Source organism: Bos indicus x Bos taurus, chromosome 19 (assembly GCF_003369695.1).
Source record: "Bos indicus x Bos taurus breed Angus x Brahman F1 hybrid chromosome 19, Bos_hybrid_MaternalHap_v2.0, whole genome shotgun sequence".
Taxonomy (NCBI): Eukaryota; Metazoa; Chordata; class Mammalia; order Artiodactyla; family Bovidae; genus Bos; species Bos indicus x Bos taurus.
In genome coordinates, this window is record NC_040094.1 from 62,315,067 (window position 1) to 62,331,303 (window position 16,237).

The following is a 16,237-nucleotide window of genomic DNA, read 5'->3' on the forward strand; positions in this document are numbered from 1 at the left end:
GGCATTGATTGCTGAGGAAGGCTTTCTTATCTCTTCTTGCTATTCTTTGGAACTCTGCATTCAGATGCTTATATCTTTCGTTTTCTCCTTTGCTTTTCGCTTCTCTTCTTTTCTCAGCTATTTGTAAAGCCTCCTCAGACAGCCATTTTGCTCTTTTGCATTTCTTTTCCATGGGGATGGTCTTGATCCCTGTCTCCTGTACAATGTCACGAACCTCCATCCATAGTTTATCAGGCACTCTATCTATCAGATCTAGTCCCTTAAGTCTATTTCTCACTTCCACTGTATAATCATAAGGGATTTGATTTAGGTCATACCTGAATGGTCTAGTGGTTATCCCTCCTTTCTTCAATTTAAGTCTGAATTTGGCAATAAGGAGTTCATGATCTGAGCCATAGTCAGCTCCTGGTCTTGTTTTTGCTGACTGTATACAGCTTCTCCATCTTTGGCTGCAAAGAATATAGTCAATCTGATTTCAGTGTTGACCATCTGGTGATGTCCATGTGTAGAGTCTTCTTTAACTTAGTTGGTGAGAAAAGCAATCATATTCATATGCTGCGTACACAGCAATCATATATCCATTTACATATATGCTATGTATAATAACTCTCTTTTTTTGAATCGTAGGACTATGTTTTTACTGCTGTTTTCAACAGCTCTATGGTTTACTCTTTACCCGTGTTGATGAATATCATTAGTAACTACTATCTTTACCATTCAAACGTCACTGAAAGCATCCAGGTCTGGAATACCCCATTCTTTCAGGTGAGCAAACGTGTAAGAGTGTGTGTGTGTGTGTGTGTGTGTGTGTGTGTGTGTGTGTGAAATAACCAGTGATAATAACAAATGAAACCTATAGACGTTCATCTTGTGATGTCTACTCTTCTTAAAACCTGAGTTGGGGGTGGTTCACATCCCGGGTCTGGGGTCTGCTGCAGGACCGGCTTTGCTGAGCGTGGTTCTGAGCAGTTTGTTTGGGGCACCAGCTGGTTACCAGGTTGTCTGAAGCATCTGCCGTCTGTGCCTGGACCCATGGGCCTGAGGGAGCCACAATCCACCCTGCTGGGAATATGAAGCTCCTGGATCCACCGGTGACTGAGCTTGGGCGTGACTTTCCTAGTGGAAAAGAGGAGTCTCCAAGATGCCTGCTGGCTTATAGTCCAGGCATCAGTGAAGACTTTGTGAGAGTCACATTCATTGCTAGAACCACTCGGGCACAGGTTAACTGCACTTCACGTGCAGTATTATTTTTAAATAAATGGTGAATGTTAATTAATATGCTATATTATCCTGTATACATCTATAAGAACACAGAAGTACAATAATTTTCCCAGGATCACACAGCTATTTAATCAGCACCAAGTTGGTGATGAAAGTGAAAGAGCAGAGTGAAAACTTGGCTTAAAGCTCAACATTCAGAAAATTAAGATCATGGCATCCGGTCCCATCACTTCATGGGAAATAGATGGGGAAACAGTAGAAACAGTGGCTGACTTTATTTTGGGGGGCTCCGAAGTCACTGCAGATGGTGACTGCAGCCATGAAATTAAAAGACGCTTATTCCTTGGAAGGAAAGTTATGACCAACCTAGACAGCATATTAAAAAGCAGAGACATTACTTTACCAACAAAGATCCATCTAGTCAAGGCTATGGTTCTTCCAGTGGTCATGTATGGATGTGAGAGTTGGAGTATAAAGAAAGCAAGCGCTGAAGAATTGATGCTTTTGAACTGTGGTGTTGGAGAAGACTCTTGAGAGTCCCTTGGACTGCAAGGAGATCCAACCAGCCCACCCTAAAGGAGATCAGTCCTGGGTGTTCATTGGAAGGACTGCTGCTGAACCTGAAAGTCCAATACTTTGGCCACCTCATGCGAAGAGCTGACTGATTTGAAAAGATCCTGATGCTGGGAAAGATTGAGGGCAGGAGGAGAAGGGAAAACACAGGATGAGATGGTTGGATGGCATCACCGACTCGATGGACATGAGTTTGGGTAAACTCTGGGAGTTGGTGATGGACAGGGAGGCCTGGTGTGCTGCGGTTCATGGGGTCGCAAAGAGTCGGACCCGACTGAGCGACTGCACTGAAGTTGGCACTGTAGCCACTGCATGGTAACTACTCTCCACCTGTCTCTTCACAGAGACCTTGTCCAGGGCTGGTACCCTGATGTGTTTCTTCAGTTCTGATGGGCTCTTGGAAAGTATTTAGTAACTTGATATAAAGTGGTCCTCCATTCTGTTTCTCACTCTGAGGTTGTCTTTCAGGAAATCACAGACATCGTTTTCAAAATCGAGCTGTACTTCCAAGCAGCTTTACTTGGGGTTATTGTTACCGCAATGCCTCCTTACTTCGCCATGGAAAATGCAGAGAATCACAAGGTAATGACTCAGTTAAAAATCACAGGTGCAATTGACTGCGAAGAATTCTCAGACCAAAAAAAAAAAAAAAAAGAATTCTCAGACAAGAAACTGAGCTTTTCTGTGTGAGTGCAAGACTTATGTGCAGCTGTTATTTTGAGAGTAAGTAAATGGAGCATAAATACGTTTATCACAGTGAGAGTAACAACTGTCACTTACTGTTTGCGTGCTTGTCGTGCACTTTAAAAGTGTTCCGGGGTGCGGATCTGCACTGTTTCAGCTCTGACTGTTATGAATTAAGCTGCTCTGGACGTTTGCTGCAGGTTCCTGGGTGGACGTGTTTTCTTTTCTCTGGCGTGAACGCCTGTGAGCACACTTGCGTGTCACATGGTGATTGCACGTTTAGTTCTATAAGACATCGTTGATCTGTTTTTCAGGGTGGATAAAAGCCTCTTACACTCCCACCAGCAGCATATGAGGGACATGAATTTTCAAAAAATGATTGTATTTGACGTGCTTTATGTTTTTATATGTATATTGGAATTAATATTTTTGTCCTTGTGTTCATTGAACACTAATATTGTCCACTTATAAAATCATTTCTTCTTCTTAACTAATATTTATAGCCCAGAAAATCATTTCTTCTTCTTAACGAATGTTTATATCCCTCTTTCGTCCTCTGTGGCCAGCTCTTTCCTATCAGACATTGAATTACTAGGAGTAGATTTTTTTTATTATGAGTAGATGTTTTTATAGATGACAAAAATCACCTGAACAGGGTTGTTAGGTATTTGCATTTATGGAAGATCTTAAAATTTCAAAATTATGTAGTGAGAATGTTAGGAAAACAATGATTGTTTACACTGTCAGCTGTTCACACAGGTGAAAATGGTGTTCCCTCGTGGTAATAATCACAGTTGACACTCATGTTCTACACACGAACGCGTAAGAGGTTTCAGATGCGTCCAAGTACAAGTTTCACACTTAAGCTGAAAGCTGTGTGTAAGTCTGATGATACTTGGCCATTTATTAGTGTTTTCATGAAAGGTCAATGTTTAAAAGTAAGCATTGTGTTTCCTAAACATGCTTTTTCTGTTTCACAGAATTTCAGAAGTCTCATTTCGGCAGCTCGCTGTTTGCGCCACTGTGACTCCCACGGCCCTTTTATTTTATTTTAGCTTCGTTTCTTAGCGGCACTGCTGCGTTCTGATGCTGAAAAATGCTGCTGAGACTGTTATGCCTCAGAAACAATGAACCAGATTAAAGGCTAAATGGAATTTATATTTAGCTGTCAGAGGGCTTTTATTACCTACTGATGCAATGTGACCCTTCTTGTTGATGTAAAATTAGGAGTTCTGCAATCATTTGCTAGAGATTTTTGTTTGTAGTATGTTTCAAATTATAATCAATTTTTCCTTTTTTTTTTTTAGATCAAAGCTTATACTCAGCTTAAGCTCTCAGGTCTCCTGCCTTCTGCATATTGGCTCGGACAGGCTATTGTTGACATCCCCTTATTTTTTGTGGTCCTTACTTTGATGATAGCCAGTTTGTTTGCATTTCATTATGGATTATATTTTTATGCTGTCAAGTTCCTTTCTGTGGTAAGTTAACATCAGTTGTGCTCATGCTATCTATAAATAAAATGTTATCTTGAAAAGCTAAATGTTTATAGATGTGACAGTTGTCTGATTAAGTAATTATGATGTTCCAGAAAACAGAACCAGTGTCTGTTTAATTATTGTATATGGTACCTATAACGAGTGCAGGTCGTATTGCCCTAAGTGGCTCTAAGAACAACTCTTTCACCATCATACAATACTTCCTCGGAGCTGAGGTGGCCCTTCATGTAGAGGGCCTGCTGGTGCGTCGTCAGGAACACGTAAACAGGTTTTCTCTAAATATCTCCTTTGTCTCTGTGCCTGAGAATAATTTCACGAAGAGGAAGCTCTTTTATTCCATAGTTTAAAATATGGCTTAAAATACTAAGGAGGAGAATGACTTGGATTCATATTTGTATGTCAGTGAGTGACTGATACTAGGTAATTTCCTGTGAATTATGTTAGGAAAAAGGGAAGACAGAGGTTGGTCAGTTAGATTTGCTGAAAATAAACATGCAGCTTTAACCAGGGAGCATACTGACCTTGCATGTTAATTTCTACCTTATAAATTAATAAATGTTTTTCTTACAAATTTATAAAATGCATTAAGTGCTGTACATTAAAGTAGAAGCTAATAGTTTATTTGAGATTAATTGTAACTCATTATGCTTGTGTTTTTTTTGGTAATAAAATGATGAAATAGTATTTTACTTGGCATAAAAAAGAACTACAAATAGTATTTCGTTTTAAATGACTTACTCAAGGTTGTGTGAACAGTTGAAAACATGAGGTTTATTGATTGAGGAGAAATGTGGATGGGTGGATGATAACACCTTAGGTTACCACAATTTCAGTTTTTGGAGCGATTTGTAGAGCAGTAAAACTTGAAAAATAATTATTCCTTGATATTTTAATGTGACTGGTATTTTACATCATATGTATGGTTAGCTGCTCACTTTTAAATAAAAATACAAATTTCTGTTTCCAGGTTTTTTGCCTTATCGGTTATGTTCCATCCGTTGTTCTGTTTACCTACATTACGTCTTTCACCTTTAAAAAAATTGCAAATACCAAAGAATTTTGGTCATTTATCTATTCTGTGGTAAGTCACATTTTATACTATTTTGTCTCAGCTTTCCATAGCACACAATTTGAGAGTCACAAGCTCTTTTCCTTTTTGTGGTTACACTCATAAAGGTTGCTGTGTCTTTTCTAAGCACAGAACTTAGATAGCTGGCTGGCAATGTCTGTCTGTGTATCTGCTTGTTTTCAGCCCCATCCATTCCAAGACAGGATGGTATTTTGTTGCATTCCGCACCTAGCATGCCCAGGGTCACCCGATGTGAAGAGCCGACTCATTAGAAAAGACGCTGATGCTGGGAAAGATTGAAGGCAAAAGGAGAAGGGGATGACAGAGGATGAGATGGTTAGATAGCATCACCGACTCAATGGCCATGAATCTGAGCAAACTCCGGGAGATAGTGGAGGAACTGCAGTCCATGGGGCTTGCAGAGAGTCAACAGTATAGACTTACACAGACAGACTCAGCAATTGAACAACAGCAACCAAATGCCAAGGTGCCAGCCACAAACAGCTGGTATCAGCTAACTGGTGCTTCCTGGCTAAGCATCTACTATGGTTCCTTGTTTTATTTGAGCAGTAAAGGCTCAGTTAATGGTGAGGCACACAGGAAGTTTGTATGAAATTTCTAAACACCTGTTCACCTGTTCTCTCGTCATTCTCTCTAGACAGCATTGGCGTGCATTGCAGTCACTGAAATAACTTACTTCATGGGAAACACAGCTACAATTATTCTTCATTATATCTTTTGCATTACTGTTCCAATCTATCCGCTTCTTGGTTGCCTGATTGGTTTCATAAAGGTAGGTCTCTTAGATGTTTGAATATTTTTAGAAAAGCATAAATAAATACTGCCTAAATCTTTGGGATCTTAATTCTTGTACTGAAATAATAATAACAAAATCAAGTTAGCTGCTACTACTTGATTAAAGTGTTATTAATGCAGCAGTTTAAAATGACTGAAATCTTTTCAGGCATATATTTAAGCTGTCAGTTCTCAAAGGAGAAGGATTGTATTCATTATGACATCTTTTATGCCCCAAAACAATGTACCTAAATTAGAATGATGATCTGACTGCAGTCAGTATTTGTCTGGGGGGAGTTTTTCAAAAATTAAACATTGTATTAAAAGGATGAGAGAGAATTTTTCTTGAGGAAAAATATATAAAAATTTTATTAAGTCTAGTTAATTGAATACAATTGCTATGTGATTAGAAAAAAATTAAGTGATGAGTTCTTAGTTTAGGATGATTGCTGATTAATTCTGCCCATGTATCTACTTTCCTCCCCTCCCCTTTTTTAGCTTCAGTTTATAGGTTTAATTTATACCTGCCCTGACAGGCATATTTTGGGGTGGGGAAGATTTTAATCTAACTACAAAACATGGCCATTAATATGAATAGCTAGCTAGTTTATGGAGGAGACATGTTTGCTATTAAATACATTTTTAAAAAATTTTAATCCAACTATTTCTACACATTGCAGCAAAGAAAATGGTCTCCTCTACTCACAATGCTTCTAACACCAAACATGTGGGCTTTTCCCTCACGTGCTGCCGTTCTGACCCTGAGCAGAGTTAGTGCAGACTCGGGGGGTCGAGGGGTCAATCCTGCAGGCTGCCCCCCACCTCAGACTCCAGACGCAGGTTGTGGGTGCCCCCGTCACCCACCTTCTGTCTGACTTGGACCCCCTTCTTGGAGGTTCGGTGATTTGCCCCAGCGGCTCCCAGAACTCAGGGGAGCCCTGGATTCCCGTCCCAGAGTGTCACAGTGGACCTGCAGTAGACCCCAGGGACCGAGGGCCGCAGGCAGGGCTCTTGCCCCTTGCCATCGGCGGTGAGCCGCCCCCCGCCTGGGGTGCTCCCTGAGCCCCGGGTCAGAAACCGGCGGCTCCGTCCCTTGGTGAGGAGGCGGTGATGAGTCTCCAGGCCCTCCTCCCCTCCGGGGCCGTGGCCCGGACCGGCAGTGCCAGCTCCCGGGTCTGGCTGGCTCCTCTGGTGGTCAGCCTGCGTCCCCAGAGGTCCCATCAGGAGCAGAGACTCCGCGAGTAGGAAGGGGCTGGTTCTCCTCACCTGTCACTTGGGAAACCCCAAGGGCTTTAGAAGTTTTGTGCCAGGGACTGTGGACAGACACCAGATCGCATTGCATCACAGTGTTACAGCTGCATACAAATTTCCAAACATTCTTGTCTCAGATTACTTGGAAGAATCTTCAGAGAAATGAGGACACCTACGACCCGTGGGATAGCCTTCTGGTGGCTGTTATATCGGTAAGAAGTCACTTGACCATAGTTTGGTCAAGAGGTCCTAACCCTCTGTTCAGCTGTTATCCCGCTGCATAGAAACAAGGCATGTGGGGAGTCAGGCGTGTGAGTTCTGCTGCCTAATGTGTGCTTTGCATGTTGCACACACCCACTTTAATACACTGGGCTTTTTGACATGCCACTAATTCTATTTAACAATAAATCTGGCTTCCATAGAAGCAAAAAACAGCTTTTTTAGAAAAATTCTATAATTTACGAAGCTGACAGACAATGAACTTTCCAGTAGAAAACTACACAGAAATCGTTACTAAAGGTCTGCCTTGGTTTGCTTTCACGTTCATCTCTGCCTCACTGTATGACATGCAAAAAAAAGATGATGAATGTTCTCAGTGATGGTAAGGAACCTGATGTATTGATAGTGGTTTTTGGTTTTGTTGGTACAGGCAGGAGAAAAAATAACCAACAATTGTCCAGTCATGAGCTGTTTTTCTTTCAGCCATACCTGCACTGTGTGCTGTGGGTTTTTCTCCTGCAGTACTACGAGAAAAAATATGGTGGCAGATCATTAAGGAAGGATCCCTTTTTCAGGTCAGTTTTTAATTTTCTTTTTTTTTTTTTTTTAGTATATTGACAGAGCTGTTCAACCACACTGTCATCTAATTCCCTGATAGCTCAGTTGGTAAAAAATCCACCTGCAATGCAGGAGACCCTGCTTCAATTCCTGGGTTGGGAAGATCCACTGGAGAAGGGATAGGCTACTCATTCCAGTTTTCTTGGCCTTCCCTTGTGGCTCAGCTAGTAAAGAATCTGCCTGCAATGTGAGAGAGACCTGGGTTTGATCCCTGGGTTGGAAAGATCCCCTGGAGAAGGGAAAGGCTACCCACTCCAGTATTCTGGCCTGGAGAATTCCATGGACTGTATAGTCCATGGGGTCACCAAGAGTCAGACACAACTGAGTGACTTTCACTTCACTTTCTCATTTCCATCACCCCCACCCAAAAAGAAACCTCGTACAGGTTAGGAGTCACTTCCTTTCCCCCCCTCAGCTTCCCCTCAGCCCTCTATAAGCACTAATCTGCTTCCTGTCTGTACATCTGCCAATTTCACAGTCACATAAGTGGAGTTACACAAGACGTGACCTTTTCTTGTCTGGCTTCTTGTACTTAGCATAATGTCCTGAAAGCTCACCCATGCTGAAGCTGGTGGCAGGACCTCACTACCTGTTTGTTTGTTTTTGCCAAGTGATGCTACCTTGTAGAGGCTTCCCAGGAGGCTCAGCGGTATAGAATGCAGGAGAAACGAGATGCAGGTTTGATCCCTGGGTCGGGAAGATCCACTGGAGGAGGAGATGGCAATCCACTCCAGTTTCCTTACCTGGTTAACAGAGCTCTCTCTAACATCAGAGCTCATGTCGATGTGTTGGGTTTTTTTTTCCTGGTCTTTTCTGTGCTTAGTGCTTGAATTTCTTAGTATTACCTGAAAATCTGTTATACTTTTAGGACTCTTTCGACAAAGTCCAAACACAGAAAGTTTTCAGAACCACCCAACAATGAGGATGAAGATGAAGATGTCAAAGCTGAAAGGCTGAAGGTCAAAGAGCTGATGAGCTGTCAGTGTTGCGAGGAGGTGAGTTAGTCTTTAGTGCTGGGTTGTCTGCAGTGGTCAGCAATGGTCAGCTCCTCGCACACAGGAATTAACCTGGAAAAACAGTCCTCTTTCATATGAATCAATCTGGAAAAAGTCCTGTCTTTGAAAAACTATTTTTGTCCACTTACTTTGGAGTAAGCCATTACTTCAGCCATAAATGGGATATTTATTTGTATAGTACCCCTCATTAGGAAATACAGTTCTTATGACATGGACATGAGGTGTATACTGCCTTTCATTTAGTGATAGATATTTGATTTATAACTCTCTTTTAAAATCCTATTTTCCTTATTAGAAACCAGCCATTATGGTCAATAATCTGCATAAAGAATATGAAGACAAGAAAGATTTTCTTCCTACAAGAAAAGTAAAGAAAGTGGCAAATAAATATGTCTCCTTCTGTGTGAAAAAAGGCTGGTATTTAATTATTTTTTTCTTAAATAACTGTCGCAGAAGAGTAATTCTCATTTTTCAGTTTGATTTGCATTTGATGACTTTTCTTCTCATTCCCTCAGGAGAGATCTTGGGACTGTTGGGTCCAAATGGCGCAGGCAAAAGCACGATTATTAATATCCTGGTTGGTGACATTGAGCCAACTTCAGGCCAGGTATGGTCTAGGGTGTGGCCTATATTGAATATAGTTTGTGTTTTTTCCCAGTAGTCATGTATGGCTGTGAGAGTTGGGACTATAAAAAACGCTGAGCATGGAAGAATTGATGCTTTCGAATTGGTGCTGGAAAAGACTATTGAGAGCCCCTTGAACAGCAAGGAGACCCACCCAGTCCATCCTAAAGGAAATCAGTCCTGAATAGTCATTGGAAGGACTGGTGCTGAAGCTGAAGCTCCAGTACTTTGGCCACTTGATCAGAAGAGCCAACTCATTGGAAAAGACCCTGATGTCGGGAAAGGTTGAGGGCAAGAGGAGAAGGGGATGACAGAGGATGAGGTAGTTAGATAGCATCACCAACTCAATGGACGTGAATCTGAGCAAACTCTGGGAGATGGTAAAGGACAGAGGAGCCTGGCGTGCTGCAGTCCATGGAGTCGAAAAGAAACAGGCATGACTTAGTGACAGACTAACAATATGACAGTGACAAATGGGATTTCAGTGCTCACATTTTATGGTTTTGGTGTTAATTTTTTAGGAGAGCTTGATCAAATTATGCTCTCTTTGTGAGAATACTGTGCATAGTGAACTTTCCGTGCGGACATGCAGAGCACGTGTGTATACAGTGTTCCTGTTTTGTGGTGACTACAAGTGCAGGTGACTCGTCCCCTGACTTTAACAGCCACCCCTGTGTTGACCTCAGGAAGTGGAGGAGCGGAGCTGAGCCTGCCCTCAGCCAGCCTTTGGTGACGGGCACGCCTCCTGAGCTGTCTGCGTGAACTTTGCACGACTGCCCTGATCCCACCTCCCGCTTCCTCCTCGCCAGCGGCTCTGGCTCACTGCTTTCCCAGAAAACACCCAGCACACCTGACTCTGTTGCCTTGGGTGTCGCTTATGTTGGCCATTCCTTATCCCATAGAAAAATAGGTGATCAAGTTCACTTATTTCCTTGGCCCAAACAGCACCTTTCAGGGTTTCCCTGCTGGCTCAGTGGTAAAGAATCCACCTGTCAATGCAGGAGACCCAGGTTTGATCCCTGATCTGGGAAGACCCCACATGCCGCCGAGCAACTAAGCTCGTGCACCTTCTCTGAGCGTGTGCTCGAGGGCCTGGGAGCCGCGTTACTGAGCCCATGTGCCCTCGAGCTGGTGCCCCACAGCAAGAGAGGCCACCGTGGGAGAAACCTGCTCGCCGCCCCTGGACAAAGGCCGTTGCAGCAACACAGACCCAGCACAGCCGGAAATAAATATATAAGTAAATGAACACACAAAACTAGCCCCTGATCTCGTGGTTAAATCTGCGCCTCCTCCCCCCACACACCAAGCCCTGCATCCCTGGTCCCCGTTTCTGACCAGGTCACTCACCTCCAGCTCAGCAGTGTAGGTCCCATCTTCCTCAGAAAGGAGAGAGAGTCTGACCTGGCGTTATCCTGACTCCGGGAAGGAGTCTGAATCAATCCACCGGCCACTTCCTTTTTGACGTTGGGTGAACCAGAAGCGGTCCTTGCACTTGGTTTGTCTTTCTGCAGGTCTTCCTAGGAGACTACTCTCCACACCCAGCTGAAGACGACGACTCCGTGAGGTGTATGGGCTACTGTCCCCAGATCAACCCCCTGTGGCGAGACATCACCCTGCAGGAGCACCTCCAGATCTATGGAGCTGTGAAAGGGATGAGAGCCAGTGATGTGCAGGAGGTCACAGATCGGTAAGGCCCCGCCTTCAGCACCCCCTGTCACCTGCGGAAGGTCATGACACACAGTTTCAAAATTTCACAACAGGCATTTCCCTGGATCATAGTTTTTCATGGAAAAAGATCATTACTTTTCCATATATTCTTTTACCAACTTATGACAGCTATGAAAATGAAAACACTTACATTTCTGAATACAGAATAAATGTACTTATGAATTGCCATGAAACGTATTTTAATTTAAAGCGAAACTTTTAGTCATGATGTTGATTTATTTGAAGTGAGCTTCCACCAACTTATCTGTTTTAGGAAGAAAAAACAGCCTCAGGGACCACAGTCTGTATTATTAATTGTATCTGTGGGTATTGTGGCATGCTCATTTCATGCCATCTCTTTTGCAGAATAACAAATGCACTTGATCTAAAAGAACACCTGCAGAAAACAGTGAAGAAACTTCCTGCAGGAATCAGGCGCAAGGTGCGTTTGCAGACCGCGCGCATGCAGCCCCGCGCCCGGCACCGTGCCGGCGAGTGTCTTACAGCCCCCCGTGTTTGTCGTCCCCCAGCTGTGTTTCGCCCTGAGCATGCTGGGGAACCCCCCGGTCACGCTGCTGGATGAGCCGTCCACAGGCATGGATCCCAAAGCCAAGCAGCACATGTGGTGAGTGTGAGGCGGGGACGCTGTCACTCGGGTTCCTGTCAGTTACGGGTACATACTCATTCAAAGTCCTGCACGGAAGGAAAAATTGTGATTAAGGGTTTCTAGAGATCCCCTTAAACTTAATCATATTTTCATGAAGTTGTTAACAACACATTGTGTATTCTGGGACCAAAATGAGAGTACTGGTGTCTGAATAGTTTTTACATGGTTTTCTTCTCGTCCAGAGTAACATACGTAAGTGAGCATTTCATAGGCTACTGTCTAGAATGTACGTTATGTGCACTGAAACTCTGCTAAGAGCTGACAGACTGTTTGAGCCTAGGTTTCCAAGTCTGTGAAATGTGAGGTTTGGGTCAGACACATGTTAAGATTTCCCTGTGATTCTGTGGCTGTTTATGTTCTAACATGAAGGTTCTTCAGTTTATATAACTGGTTGGTTAACACACTTTCAACCCATAGGGACACTTGAAATCATGAGCTTTTCTTTCCACTTGACAGGCTTTCAGAAATAAGGTAAATTAGTTAGGATAGAGGAATCATAGCTGGGCAGAGTATAATAAGTATAGCAGTTGATATTTGGTAAATCTGTGACCCCAAGAGCTGGATTTTTAAAAACTTGGGTGTTTTCGTTAACATTCATGTGCCATCTTCCCTTCTGTTCGTTTCATTTGTATTTTGTAGGAGAGCGATTAGAACCGCATTCAAAAACAGGAAGCGGGCCGCTATTCTGACCACTCACTACATGGAGGAGGCGGAGGCCGTCTGCGACCGTGTGGCCATCATGGTGTCCGGGCGGCTGAGGTGGGCGTCGGCCAGTGGGAGGCGGGGTGTGGGCTGTGGCGGCGTCATTTCAGAGACGTCGCATGATCCGTATCAGTTTAAGTGTTGAGACATGCTTCCTTGTTTAATCAGCTTTCCATAGAATTACTTGGAAATGTGTTACTTCTCCCAAATATTGGCCAGCTGTTCTGCCGGTGCAGACTCCCTGTTCTCTCTTACCTTTGCAACTTTTACATAAATTGGCCAAGGACTCCAGCATAAGAACTTTACTCATCTATTCTTTTCTCTATAATGAACTTTATTTTGGTTGCGCTGGATCTGTTGCTGTGAGCAGGCTTCCTCTAGTTGTGACGAGGAGGTACTCTCGACGGCGGGTGTGGGCTTCTCCCTGCGGTGGCTTCTCTGGTGGAGGCACACGGGCTGGCTGTGGCCACGGGCTTGGTTGGAACAAGACCAGGGACTGAGCTCATGTCCCCGGCGGTGACTGGCAGACGAAGCACTGGGCCACCACGGAAGTCCTCAATTATCCTGAAGTGAGAAATTACCTTTGAAACTATCGGCTTCTTTCTTATCTATACGTTCTTTTAAAATTTACTACAGGTGTATTGGGACAGTCCAGCATCTGAAGAGTAAATATGGAAAAGGATACTTTTTGGAAATCAAATTAAAGGATTGGATAGAAGACCTGGAAGTAGACCGTCTTCAAAGAGAAGTTCAGTGTATTTTCCCAAACGCAAGCCGTCAGGAAAGGTAACGTTTTTAAAAATGTAGTTGCATTTCTCTGTCGAATAGTAATCATGAAAACCGGTTACTGTGTTAAGGATTGGGGGGAAAAATGCTGTAATTATTGGACTAATGTAGTTTGATGAATGGCTTCACATTTAACTTATTTTTAGTGTTAGATCTTTCAATATGTGATAGTATTTAAAGATTTGACAGCTTTTATTTGGTAGTAAGGAAAGGGTTATTTTATTGTGCGTGGAAATATTTTAAGATTTCAAATGATTTTTATGTAAATTAGTGTCAAATTATGGGAGTTTTATTTTGAAGTTTTAAAGTATTGAATTTTGGATGCGGAACACACAGTTAGTAGTCACTTTTGAATTTTCCTTCATCTTTGCTTTCAGTTTTTCTACTATTCTGGCTTATAAAATTCCTAAGGAAGACGTTCAGTCCCTTTCACAGTCTTTTTCTAAGCTGGAAGAAGGTGAGTAATAATTTGAAAAACACTGTGAGGTGGCTTTCAAATTATGAGGGAATTTTATGAAAAAGTTTAGAAGTTGGGTCTCAGTTTACTGCAGAAACTACACTAAGATGACCTTCTGTTAATTGAATCTAAGCTATAGGAAAATACAGCCTGGGATTTTGTCGATGAGCTGTGTTGTCATGTAAGCCTTTCACCCTCTTGAGAGGACGTCACCCCAGCCTTTACGTTGCGTCTAAGAAAGTTGAGTTTAATTAGCCCCCACTAGTTCAGTCCAGAAGCCAGAGCATTGGATTTCCTGAGTCCTCACTTTGTATTAGGCCATGGAAGGAGCCATGGGAGCAAGACCCAGGGGCAGCAGGAGAAAGGAGAGGAGAGTTCATGGTGCAGAAGGGTGGGCCTTCCGGAACTGACCTGCAGAGACGTTTGTGGGATGTCAGCATTTTAAAAATAAATGTTCGGTGGGATGCAGACACCTCACCAGCAGAGAGAGGCATCTTCTGGACGGGCATGTGTTCAGGTCCAGGTCACTTTATAAAAAAGCATCTGAAAAACATGAAGCAGCCTATGTCTCCTGGTGCTTGCTTTATGATTAAAGGGGACATTAGAAGTAATGCGGGAGAATTAAGGGAGTGAATAGAAAACCAGAACTTTGATATTGGATTAGATTGCAGAAGGATCTAAAATACATGTAAAGAAGTATATGGACACAGGACTGATATCCAGAATCTAGTTGCAGAAGTCCAGGACAGACTGTGCTGGAATTGTGGGGGTGGGAGATAGAGAGCAGGGATCAACAGAAGCATGAACCAAAAGGAGTAACGCGGCAGAAGCGGAGGAGGGGGCGAGGAGCTGCTGGGAGAAGGGGCAGCAGGACGCGGCCGTGAGTCCGTGCCCAGGGCTGTGGGGCGGCCCGTGAGCCCGCGCCCAGGGCTGTGGGGCGGCCGCAGGCGGGGGAGGGGAGGCAGGTAGGGGGTGACGTCACTGACAGCCTGAAGCTGAGTGGGCCAATCAGAGAGATGAAAAAAGCACAAGTGGTTAGCCACTCAGTAGGTATTGCCATTTGATTATTCAAAAATATTATTAAGTGAAATACTACTTTTTGTGTTTTCACAGCTAAACATACATTCGCTATTGAAGAGTACAGCTTTTCTCAAGCAACGTTGGAACAGGTACCCCAAAGTTAACTGTTAAAAGTTCTGTAGAAGAAAGAGTGCAATATCTAAGTGTTTAGGTTTGTTATGGAGAGGGAAGGAGATTGTGAGCCAGAGACCGGTTACTGTGGAGTGTTCCTCAACTGTGTGAATTTTAAACTTGAGGTTCTCCATCTGTTTGTTTCGAATAGCTCTTTTTTTTTTAGTTTCAAGAAAATGAGTCATGATGGATGGCATTCATATTGGCACATCTGAAATTACATTGCCTAAATATTTATAAATTATCCTTTACCACAGTGCTACTTTATCAGTCAAAAAAAAAATGATGTATTAATCCTCTAAAATGACATTCATCAGTATATAGGATTAGTGGGGATCATTCTGTTTAAATAATATTAAGTGTATCTCTTGATACTTGAGTGGTTCGTGTATTTAGGTACATCCTCATGCCACTGCTGATGTAGTTAAAATGTTCCTAGGATAATTGCAGTGCAGAATACTGTACTCATTTATTTCCACGTAGGTTTTTGTGGAACTCACGAAAGAGCAAGAGGAGGAAGACAACAGCTGTGGCACCTTCAACAGCACACTCTGGTGGGAAAGGACGCAGGAGGACAGAGTCGTGTTTTGAATTAATGCTGCTCGCCCCACTTCCCACATTTCTTTCTTTTACGATTTAGTTTTGGTTTAACAGTTTATTGCTTGAGCAATAGTCGAAGAGCCGAGAGAGCACTTGGGGTTTCCCTCACTCCCTTGATGCCATCAGCTGTGTGTTTTGCTTTTCTTCAAATAAACTTGCGTGCAGCCATGCGAGCCTGCGCGTTGGCATCTGCAGTGTGTGGTGCTGTAGTCTGTGCGTGAAGTTAGCTATGTCCTTGTTCACTTTTCAGAAGCAGTGCTTATGAATTTATGATTTGAAGACATAGTGATAGAATCGTTTTATTTTGAGCAGCTATCTGTAAGTTTATACCATCTAGTTACATAAGCATGTAATGCCCCAATCTAAATAAGAAGACAAATATGTAGAACAGAGACATAAAGCGAAAGTCCGCTCTCCTTTTTAATTTCTAAGAGAAACTGAATGGAAGTTGGCCTCCTAAAAAGCTAAACACTGGACATGCTGCTTGCAGAGAGAGCTTTGCAGGCCGTGGCGTTCACTGGGCGAGATGCATTCGCTGAGATAACTGAAAGGAGACCTTGC

At 43.0% G+C, this 16,237-nt stretch overlaps 1 protein-coding gene across 3 annotated transcripts in view; it reads left to right on the plus strand.

Annotated features, from left to right (window-relative positions):
• ABCA5 (ATP binding cassette subfamily A member 5) overlaps positions 1–15,870 on the plus strand; it is a 62,954-nt gene extending 47,084 nt beyond the window's left edge. For all 3 annotated transcript variants that reach the window (XM_027519134.1, XM_027519137.1, XM_027519135.1), the window contains 18 exons: positions 628–765; positions 2,263–2,376; positions 3,786–3,956; positions 4,942–5,055; positions 5,702–5,836; positions 7,227–7,301; positions 7,792–7,883; positions 8,795–8,921; positions 9,238–9,355; positions 9,458–9,549; positions 11,078–11,253; positions 11,640–11,715; positions 11,804–11,898; positions 12,580–12,699; positions 13,279–13,428; positions 13,806–13,885; positions 14,999–15,054; positions 15,560–15,870. In XM_027519134.1, coding sequence (XP_027374935.1) covers positions 628–765; positions 2,263–2,376; positions 3,786–3,956; positions 4,942–5,055; positions 5,702–5,836; positions 7,227–7,301; positions 7,792–7,883; positions 8,795–8,921; positions 9,238–9,355; positions 9,458–9,549; positions 11,078–11,253; positions 11,640–11,715; positions 11,804–11,898; positions 12,580–12,699; positions 13,279–13,428; positions 13,806–13,885; positions 14,999–15,054; positions 15,560–15,667 — 2,037 coding nt within the window. In that variant the 3' untranslated portion in view covers positions 15,668–15,870. The remainder of the gene's footprint in view (positions 1–627; positions 766–2,262; positions 2,377–3,785; positions 3,957–4,941; positions 5,056–5,701; positions 5,837–7,226; positions 7,302–7,791; positions 7,884–8,794; positions 8,922–9,237; positions 9,356–9,457; positions 9,550–11,077; positions 11,254–11,639; positions 11,716–11,803; positions 11,899–12,579; positions 12,700–13,278; positions 13,429–13,805; positions 13,886–14,998; positions 15,055–15,559) is intronic.
• Positions 15,871–16,237: the final 367 nt, after the last annotated feature.